This window comes from Populus nigra, chromosome 1 (assembly GCF_951802175.1).
Source record: "Populus nigra chromosome 1, ddPopNigr1.1, whole genome shotgun sequence".
Lineage (NCBI taxonomy): Eukaryota > Viridiplantae > Streptophyta > Magnoliopsida > Malpighiales > Salicaceae > Populus > Populus nigra.
Window position 1 is genome coordinate 26,388,740 of NC_084852.1, and position 11,051 is coordinate 26,399,790.

Here is an 11,051-nt window from a genome sequence, read left to right on the forward strand (position 1 = left end):
ATCATCCTTCGATGCCTGAAAACAAATGGAGATCAGAAACTCACTTAACCAGTTGTACCATGCCCGAGGCGCTTGTTTCAAATCATACAAAGATTTATGTAGACGACACACATGCGAGAGGAATGTAGGGTCAACAAAACCAGGTGGTTGTGCCATGTACACCTCCTCTTGAAGAATGCCATTCAAAAAGGCATTATGGACATCCAACTGATGAATCTGTCAACCATAGGTGACAACAATAGTAAGGACTAGTCGAATCGTTCTTGGCTTAATCACCGGACTAAATGTTTCCAAGTAATCAACCCCCTCTTGCTGAGTGAAACCTCATGTGACCAGCCGTGCTTTATATCGATCCATACAACCATCGACGGGCCTCTTAATCTTATATACCCACCGACTGCCAACCACATTCATAGATGGAGCAAAAGGAACTAATGACCAGGTTTCATTAATGTGAAGGGCCCGAAGTTCTTCTTGCATGGCATTATGCCAAATCAAGTATTTGTCAGCAGCCTTAAATGAAGCTGGTTCCTGCTGAGGTAAAGATGTAGATCGAGAGGCAGATAAGACACTTAAGTTGGCAGTTTTAGATGAATGTTGGTGAAGCACCATGGAGTGAGTGCGTGCAACCTATGGTTGAGTGGAAGACACAATGTCTTGGCCTTGCTGAAGAGAGAAATGAGACAAATCAACACATAAATCAAGTCCAGGGGGGGAATAGGGGAGGAACCTGGTGTTGAAGGGCGCAACAGAGGACTAGGCCGAGCAGGGGAAGCAAATCGAGAGGGAGAGCCAGCAGGGGAAGGAACAGGGGAGTTGGGCAAATCAGATAGCACAAGGCACGCACATACTGCACCCAAAGTAGGAGACCCAACAGAGGAGAGTGCCACATCAAGAGAGACCGGGGCCATAGGAGACACATGTGAGAGTGACAAATCAGGACCTGTACCTGTGGAATGAATATGATCATGATATACAGGCAAAAATAAGGGGGCAGGAGAGGTTGATGTAGGTGCAGGGGGTTTGTTGGAGCACTGGATTTGGCTAAATATTGTGTAGAGACAGATGTGAGGGGCTGAAAAGTGACAACAGGGGGTTGTATAGGTGAGGCAATACTCTGTTCAGACTTGTAAAAGGGAAACACAGTTTCATGAAACTGAACATGACGAGCAATATAAAGACGATTTGACGACAAATCAAAACATCGATAACCGAAATGAGAGTTGCTATAACCTAGAAAAACACAAGGAGAAGAGCGGAAATCTAACTTATGAGCATTATATGGACGAAGTAGCGGAAAGCAGAGACACCTAAAAGTACAAAGAAATCCATAGTCAAGAGTTGATTTTAAAAGACATTCAAAAGGTGTTTTATGATTAAGAATTGGAGTTGGCATGCGATTAATCAAATAAACAAAACTTTCAAAAGCAGAACTCCAGTATTTTAAGGGAGCTTTACATTGACCTAGGAGAGTAAGTCCAGTTTCAACAATATGTCTATGACGACATTCGACCATGCCATTTTGTTCATGAGTATGGGGGTAGATAACATGATGATGAATACCAATTGTTTTAAAATAGGTATTGAGTTTTCAATATTCGCCGCCCCAATCTGTTTGAACAGATTTGATTTTTAAGGAAAACTGACGTTCAACTTGTGCTTGAAATCGATGAAAGATAGTAAAAACATCAGATTTGGCAGCCAAGGGGTAAAACCAAATAAACCTTGTATGGGCATCCACAAAAATAACAAAATAGCGAAATCCATCAGATGATAACATAGGGGAAGGTCCCCAAACATCACTAAAAATCAAGTCAATAGGAGCTTAAGTTTGATGACCTGTAGTTTTTAAACACAAACGAGACGACTTACCAAGAGGACATGCTGAACAATTAAAATCAAAATATTTTGACGTACAGGACACCTGTTTATTTGACACTAAAAAATGCAAAATATGTGGAGTGGGATGTCCAAGACAACGATGCTAGGCATCAGCTGAAGTAGAGATTCGAGTGGATAGAAAGGCTTGAGGTAATGACGTTGCAGAGGACTCGGACAGAACATATAGACCATCTCTACTCCGACCGGAAAGAAGAACTTCCTTTGTCATGAGATCCTTAACATAAAATACAAATGGATGAAATTCAAAAAACACGTTATTCTCAAGACAAAAATTCTAAACAGATAGTAAAGGTTTTTTGATGGTACGAACATGTAAAATGTTGGATAATGTAAATGTGCGTTTGGGTGACTGAATGTGAGAGTGAGCAATATTAGAGATAACAAGACCCTTACCATCGCCAACATGCAAGTGATCATTATCAAGGTAAGGTTCTGAACTTGTCATACTCACAAGGTTTGGCGTCATATGATGATTTGCACCTGTATCAAGAAACCAAGTAACAGGAGAAGTTGTGAGGGCAATGTTAAATGTTAAATTGGCATTAGCTTGTACATGATTAGTAGATAATTGAGAACACTGTTGGGCAGTATGCCCATAATCATAGCATAGCTAACATTTGATGATGCGGTGAGAACCCCTAAACCGGTTGCTTTGCTGCCCAAAGTGCTGACTTGAGCCATAGGAGACCCGATTTCCCTGTTGTCCAGACTGTGAACCTGAAGCAGAATTTGTAGGACTGAAATTCTTAGCTGAACCATAACCATGATGTCCATGATAACTACTACGGTTATTTGGTCGCCATCCCCCACGAAAACGGCCTCTTCTGCCATAGTTGGAACCTGACTGTCGCTGCCCAAAAAACGCAGATGGCTGCTGGGATGGAGTGGGTAATAGAAGAGCTGTTACAGCAGGATGGATATTGGTTTTGTTGATAAATTCATGTGTGAGGAGGTGGTTGTGGAGGTCAGTGTACGAGATAGGATTAGCTTTAGTAGATAAGTTGGTTACCAGGTCCTTAAACTCGCTGCGTAATCCCCGAAACACATACAGATTAAAATCTTCCATAGAGATTGGTCTACCAGTTATAACAAGTTCATCAAATAAGGACTTAGCCTTCTGTAGATAGGTGCTGACAGATTCATCATTTTGTTGTACCTCTTGGAAGGAACCATGGAGTTGCATAATTCGTGAGTTGGAAGGAGAAGCAAGGGCTATTTCTAGCGTTGTCCAGACGTCGTGGGAGGTGTTACAAGCAACCACTAGGTGCAGAACTTCTGTAGAGAGGGAGGATAAAAGAGCACTCATGAGTAGATGGTCTTGTTGCTTCCATGACAGATACGAAGCATTAACAGTAGGTAAGGAGGTGTCAACAGAAATCATATGAGAGGGAGGACATGGTAATGAGCCATCCACAAAGGGAAAAACACCTTGGCCCAAAAGAAAAGGTTTCATCTGCATCCTCCAATACAGAAAATTGGTGTTGGAGAACTTTAAAGATATTGCTTGCTGAGTGTTGGGGAGAGGGATGATAGCAAGGACTTTTGTTATAGCAGTCATGACATCTAAAGAGGAAGTCTGAGGCAATTCGATTTCAGCAGCAGCAAGAAGGGCACCAGATGTAGCAGCTGTCATTGATGGTGGTGCAAGAGAGGAAGAAGAGTGAGTGAACGGTGCAGCAACAACAAAATTATTTGTCATTGACAGAGAAGAGAACTGGACCAGAATAAAGCTGCGATTTTATTTTCTTTGCTTGCTCTAATACCAAGTTAAGTTTAGAGAATGATTTGTATGTGAATTGCAATGGTTTCTAATAGCTGCAACCATCCTTTGTATTTATATCTCTAGGGTTGTGTACAATACTAGAGTGGAGTATACTACACATGATAATTATCCTATATAAGGTATTTACATATATAAGGAATCTATTCTAATCTCTTTCCATAATAGGTACCAAACATACTTCAGCTGCTCGCATAGGGTTAAACCATTCATTACCCTCAACTGCCCTTAATCTTTCTTCCAAAGCAAACAACTTGTCTTGGTCCATCAAACTGGGAGACCTATTATCCAGGATTCCCTCCGCTGTTAAGTCCACAGTGATTGGAGCATGAATTGGCTGGATAGGGGTGATAGGCACAAAATGTTGTTCATTGGCCGAGTTTGCCCCCTGGTTTTGAGATGCTTGAGGGATGTCAGCTGCTGGCGCTCCTTCAGGTTGTTGTGCTGATGTTCCCTCCCCATTCTTAGCTCTTAGAAGGTGCTCGAGTAGGTCGGTTAGCCGAGAAACTTCATTTTTTACGGATTCCAACTCGGTCTGATAATGTGACTCTAAGTGAGCTCTTTCTTCGTTCTCCATCCTCGATCTGGACCGGGTGTGGTGGACTTTGGATGTGGGACCTATGTTTCATGATCTGGAATGTGTATGATAAATTAAAAACAAAATGCATGATGAAAATATGGTGCACATGATGTGAAAAAAAAAATTTAGAGCTGATTCATGACTTTTGTAATCCTTTAGGCAAGATTTCCGAGTCGACCTGATTACTGTAAAGGAGGGTTTGCCAAGTTCTTATCAATATAGTTTACCAAAACATATTAGAAAGAAAAATAAGTCATGGCCTTCTTATAAATAGAAGTCGCTCGTACAAAATGATAACAGAAAAGGGCTTTATACATCGCTACCCTTAAAAGGCATTTTCTCTATTAGCTAAGTCCCCAATAAAAGAGGTGATGGCCCCCATGTATTCTCGATATTTTGAAGCATCATTTCCAACTTGGGTGGCTTGTTGTTGCAACCTTTCCACATAGCGGGCTGCTTGCTCGACTTGCTTTGTCATATGCCTTATCTTATCATGGAACATGGTGTTATCTGCGATTATCACTTCATTGCTGGCTCCTAAGGCTTCATTACTTCTTTCCAACACACGAACCATATCCTCCGACCGTGCCAACTTATCCCTTACCCTCTGCAGTTCTTCCTTTTCTATATTCAGCTCGGCTATTTTGGAGTTAATTTGAACTGCAAAGCTGTCCATGTAGTCTTGACATTCTTGACGTTCTTACTTAGCCTTACATAGCTCCTCTTCCATCTCGAAGAAATGGCTTCTCAACTCCCTCAATTCTTCTTCTCATATCTCGATCTCAGATTGTAAAGCCCTCATCCTTCCTTTTGAAGACTCAGCTCTCTTCTGGTAATCTCTTATATCAGACTCAGCGGCCTTTCTTGCACTTCTCTCTTCCTCAAGTTGCACCATATATTGAGCTTTGATCCTTCTTTCCTCTTCGATGTCGAGTTGGGCTAGCCGATTCTTCTCTTTTTCAACTTCTACTTTCTTTAAAAGAATGGTCTTTCCCTTCTTCAAGGAATCCATCACCTTTTTGTCAACATTCATCTTGCCTTTTGTTGATCTCTTAACATTTGCCAACTCTTTTTCTGTAAGCCCATTCTTCTTAATTAGCTCATCATATTCGGTCATTCAATTCCTTAACTCAGCCTGGACCCCTTTTGCTATTTCTTCAGCTACCTCGGCCATTTTCTGCCATTCCTTTAAAGATGTTAACTGCTTATCCTGTTTTTCCAACCGCTGGTTCAAGTAAACCCTCATCGTATTTTCTTCCTCTAACTGACTTTCTGACAGTTGTTGCTGCCCTTTACTGTTGCTGAGATCAATTATACATCGTTCTAGCTGCTTTCTTAACTCTTCCCCATTATCAGCCCTTTTCCTTTTTAGTTGCTCTATCACTGATTCTGGATGTTTTTGTGTTGAGAAATCCCTCACTTCAGAAAGCGCTTCATTCCTCCAAACTGCATAATTCTGGCTGAATGATGTTTCAAAATTGCTCCCTTCTCCCTTTTTACCATCGGGGGTCTTTCCCAATCTTGTCGGATAAGCTCCATCTCTTCGAGGAATGGTTGGTTCTTGAATAAATCGACGAAATCAACTAAACCTAGAGTCCTTGGTGCATACTGCATTCCACCCAACTGCCTTGTTACAAGTTCTTGAACTACTACGTGAAATGATTTTATTGGAGTAAAATTCATTTTTGAATATGATTATGTTGTTGTGATGAATTGTATGAATAAGCCATCTAATAGGTCATCATGGAGATTTCATGAGGGTTTCATCTATACAGCTATATTTTCTTCACATTTGCGTTCGATGTCTTTCTCTCATGTTTTGCACGAAACTAATCATAGGACTGATGGTTTCACAAAATAAAGTGCGACTAGAAGTTGTGACTTTGTTATCGCAGCTTATGCATTCTTTCTTAGCTCAAATTATCTTTGGATTATTGATTTTATAAATTTGCTTTTATTTTTCTTTCACCTATCTTTTTAGCATTTTAATTCAATCTTCTTTTTTTTTTATATATATATATATATATATATATATATCCATCGTATTGAAAATGAGATATTTGTTTGGTATTTTAATTCAATATGATTATGTTGTTGTGCGAATAGTGTCTTAGGCTTTGCAAATTAAGTCTTACTTAATGGATTTGGATGTTACTCCCACACAAACTAATATTTTTGTATTTTTATACATAATCTCTCTCTTTAATTCATAATCAGCCACCTCCTCAACACTCTCCTATCGTCATTTTTTCGTGTATATGAAGCTATTTTAGTTCTCTACTTTTTCTATTTTTGGTTTACCAATACATTTGTATATATTTATACTATAATCTATTCCTTTAAAAAACTTTTGAGAGTCAAATATTACGTTTTTTTTCCTGAAAAAAATAATATTAAACGAACCATAATGAATGATGGTGCAGAAGAATTGTATTATTATTAAACGAATCATAATCAATAATCGAATGAGAAAACGATACAACAGTAAAACAATCAAATTAAATTCTAAAACCATAATTAAACAAAAGAAAGGAAAACTAGAACCATGAATTTTTATTCTTAACCACAGCCTTGAATGAATGAAGTGGTGACCAAATTCTGTTGAATTAATGCTGAGAGCTCTATCTTTCAGCCGTGAAAGCCCAATTTGCAGATGCTAACAACTTTGACTTCAAATCCTGCCGAAGGCATTCAGGCATTTCTTGGCCTTTTAGCATCCCGAACCAAACTATCTTCAATCTTCGACGTTTCATTAGAAGTAATCAGAGGATACGTATGTGGAATAGGACTGTGGGAGTCTCTTCTAAGAAACTGCTTGAACCACTTGACTGATTTTTTAGGATATCGTTTCAAATCATTTTTGTAATCAACGTAGTAGAGGCCGAACCTCACAGCATAACCACTTCCCCATTCGAAATTGTCCATCAAAGACCAAGCAAAAAATCCCTTAACATCAACACCATGCTCACTGCAATAAATAAATATTGAATCCCAGTAAGATGGATCTGGTAACTTAATAATATAATTGTTGCTATGGATTAAAAAACTCATTATCAATGATCATTTGTTAATAAATGCTCAAAATTAACTCACTTGATGGATCTCAAGACATTCTTAAGGTGGTCTTTGTAAGATTTTTCTCTTATGGGATCATTAAGAGCTTCCTTTAGTGATGAAGCATTGTTATTTACGTCATCAACCCCTGAAAAAAAATCAATAAAAAAAAACATTAAGAACATATATATATACTTAGTGTTAGAGAAGTACTAAGAAACTTAAATGTAGCATAATGTATGATTGTTCATTTCAACCATACCATTCTCAGTAATGTAAATTGTTGGGTTCCCGTATAGATCTTTGGTGTAATTCAAAAGCCTGCTGATGCCTTCGGGATAAATATAAAGCCATTTTACACCAGCCTGTGGACCTATTGGGATTCCATTTCTCTCTCCTACAAAATTAAGAAATAACAAAGTAAATTAATAACTGATAATTGATAAAACATCATCTAATTGAAAAAAAAAGATGAATAATAAAGAAAAGATATAGATCATTGGGCTACCTGTCCAATTAGCACGAGCATCTGACATGAATCCAACACTCTGATAATTTGCTTCGATGTTTTGAGCATAATATGTTGTGTAGTAATTAATTCCAATAAAATCATACGATCCCTTCAACATCTTAGATTCCTCGGCAGTGAACTTGGGCAATCTTCCACCAACAAAGTCATGCATGTTACGTGGATAGTCACCATTAGTTAAAGGATCCATGAACCTGCCACCATGAAGAAAAACACTGATTACCTTCTGTTTATACATACATATCAGGTCTTCTCTAGCTGAATTCAGAATTCAGAAAGTACTTTTGAATTCGATATATATAAAAAAATACTAACCAACCAAGCATGAAGTCGAGGCTTCTTTTGGTTGCATTTTGATCATCTTCACTGTTTGAGTAAGGTTCAAACCAATAAGAAACAAGTGTTATCCCAATCTGTCCACCTTGACATGACTGATATTTTTCCTTGTATAGTTTCACTGCCGCAGCATGAGCAAGCAACAAATGATGGCTAACCGTATACAATTCAGTGGCACCATTGTTTAAGGATCGGTGGGGATCATTTACGACGACAGAAATCCTACCCGGTGCCATCTTGCCCATGTCATAACCTTGAACACTGAACATCCATGGCTCGTTCAAAGTAATCCACTTCTTCACTCGGTCTCCAAACTTTTGGAAACAAAGGTCGACAAAGTCTCGGAAATCATTTCTGGAAATCAATGTTTCATGTGAGAAAATTTATAGGAATGTTTTGAATTTTAGAGAAGCATATGTCCACAAAGTCTCCAAAATGACAGATTAGATTATAATATTTCGAAGCTACAACAAGTTGGGATATTTGAAGAATAATTAACGAAAGGTTGCTACTTACACAATGTTAGGACTTAAGAAACCACCATATTTATCTTCTAAAGCTTGTGGAGAATCCCAGTGAAAGAGAGTAACGTAAGGCTGCAAACCTATATATTACAGAACAACATATAATCAGATGGAGCGCACAAGATAAACCTTTTGTTGTATAAGAATTTTCGCATCAATTTTTGGCAAAATAGTATGATTAATTGAAGGGAAGGGAAAGGTTGTAACCATTCTTGAGGAGGTCATCAATGAGATCGTTATAAAACTTGATGCCTTCTTCGTTTACTCCAGCACTTAACCTGCCATCTGCATTTTCCAAAAACAAATCCAACGGAAAGCTATTGTATATCAAATGGAAATTCACTGTCAAAGTCAAATCCTGCTAGTGTCATTACTATTACTATGTCAAGAACAAATTTTGAAAAATAAAATAAAAAAACTTACGTGGTAATACTCTAGACCAAGAAATGGAGAATCTGAAAGCATCCATTCCCATTTCTTTCATTCTTTGCACATCTTCCTGTAACATTTTCGATTTTTTTTAAGAACAATTACACTAAATTAATCAGAATATAGTTATTTACATCATATAGATAACCACAACCAAAATATGATGAAGAACTCCCATACTTTATAGCGATGGTAGAAATCAACAGCTACATTTCCGTTGCTATGATCATTTATTCTCTCTGCAAACGTTGAAAAGTTAATAATGGTGGTTTTCTTAGGACATTAACATAATTCTATTCAACTTTTAGCGAGGGAAGTACAGATTTTAACGTGAGAGATTGGTACCTGTATGTTCCTCAGTGAAAGTGTCCCATATAGCTGGTCCTCTACCATGTTTGTTTGTTTCACCTTCATACTGCATACCATAATAAAATAATAACGAAAAATTAATTAACATAACTAGCATTATTTTAAATAATGTTCTGTTGTCCCCTCCTAATTACTGCACTAGAAGCAGCAGAATTTAGAGTATGTACCTGGTAAGCTGATGAGGATGTTCCGAAAACAAAATCATCTGGGAAAGAATAACGGCTGAAGTCATCAATGCTTCCCATTGCAGTCTAAGTATTGAAGCTGGCACTTAGATAAATAGGATTAGATATTATAAAGGCTTGGGCTTGGTGTGTGAAACAGAGGTTTGTTTGGGTACAAAAGAATGTAACGCAAGTTTGTAAATGAGGCAGAGATTCTGTGCTTCCTCGATAGGAGAGATGGTGAGTTACAGAGCAGTAGAATGTATGAAGATGAAGAGATTTGATGCAAGATGGCATGGATGGAACGACCATTTTATAGGCACTAGCTCCCAGCGTGTACAAGCAGCATTACTTCATAATTTCTAAGAAGTTTCAAATAATCAAAATAAGTTTTTGTATGGAAGAATTTCAAATAAGATGGCAGTTGAAGGTATTTGAAGTTATTTTAGGACATATCCGTGTCATGCACGACCCACTTAATGGGAATATATTTTCTTACGTACTCTAATAAAAATATATATTTTTTCTTACATACTCTAATAAAAATTAAACAATTCCGTTACATGCGTGCGTTCCTCGTTTGCCATTACCACTAGCTATGGATAAAATCAAGCTGCCTCTTTAGGGCCCATAACAATAGACTCTTTGTTTTCACCCATCCACTTGGGGCTGGCTTCCTAGAATCTTTCCTTTTCATCTTTTCCACGTAGACAACAGATTAGAAAAACTTCAGACACTCGGTCTGTTTATTTGAAGAAAAATCAATACTTATCATTTTAAATTGAAAACGTAATCATTTTAATGTTAATATAAAAACTAAAAAAATTATTTTTTTATTTAATATCAAAATTACATCTTACATATAAGTTCATAATTTCAAATACTAACAAAAAAAAACCAAATAAAATTTTGATTTATTTAGTTGATATTTTTACATATCATAACATTTTTGAGACAAAAATAATAATTGGTTATTAGATTTGAATTAAATTTTAACTAACAAAGTTAAATTTTGAATTGATTGTTATATTATTAATAAATATTGTCATCATTAATCTATATAGGTTTCCTAATTAATGGATGATCGTTCGTGGATGTATCTAAATTTACCTCAATGGTTGTCTATGAAAGATTATTATAAAAGGGTTAAGGGTGTTATTAATTTTGCACTTTCACATTCAAAAAATATTAGTGGAAACAAAATTATATGTCAATTGTGAAGTATAGAAACAAAAAGTTCCTTCAGCTAGATGTTATGACGATGCTTCTCCTAAAAAAAGAATCATTTTGGTCTAGGCCGTCACTTGCCGGCTCAAAAAACAGTGGACAAGGAAGAAGAAGAAGGAGAAAGAGGAGGAGGGGAGGGGAGGCTGACCTGGCGGTG

General features: G+C 37.4%; 1 protein-coding gene across 1 annotated transcript; it reads right to left on the minus strand.

Moving 5' to 3' along the window:
• Nucleotides 1–6,682: 6,682 nt before the first annotated feature.
• LOC133703113 (beta-glucosidase 12-like) lies at nucleotides 6,683–10,120 on the minus strand. Its single transcript, XM_062127543.1, has 11 exons — nucleotides 9,671–10,120; nucleotides 9,480–9,549; nucleotides 9,315–9,373; nucleotides 9,129–9,204; nucleotides 8,913–8,990; nucleotides 8,698–8,785; nucleotides 8,161–8,535; nucleotides 7,825–8,039; nucleotides 7,579–7,713; nucleotides 7,356–7,464; nucleotides 6,683–7,230 (listed from the first exon to the last, which is right to left on the minus strand). Exons 1-11 carry the CDS (start codon nucleotides 9,746–9,748, stop codon nucleotides 6,954–6,956), a joined length of 1,560 nt encoding a protein of 519 aa, XP_061983527.1. The 5' UTR covers nucleotides 9,749–10,120; the 3' UTR covers nucleotides 6,683–6,953.
• Nucleotides 10,121–11,051: the final 931 nt, after the last annotated feature.

Coding starts and splice junctions, on each gene's coding strand:
- LOC133703113 (XM_062127543.1), bottom strand. CDS start 9,748: ATGGGAAGCATTGATGACTTCAGCCGTTATTCTTTCCCAGATGATTTT. Junction 8,786..8,912: donor TGATGACCTCCTCAAGAATG/GTTACAACCTTT, acceptor TGTAATATATAG/GTTTGCAGCCTTACGTTACT. Junction 8,536..8,697: donor TTCTTAAGTCCTAACATTGT/GTAAGTAGCAAC, acceptor ATTGATTTCCAG/AAATGATTTCCGAGACTTTG.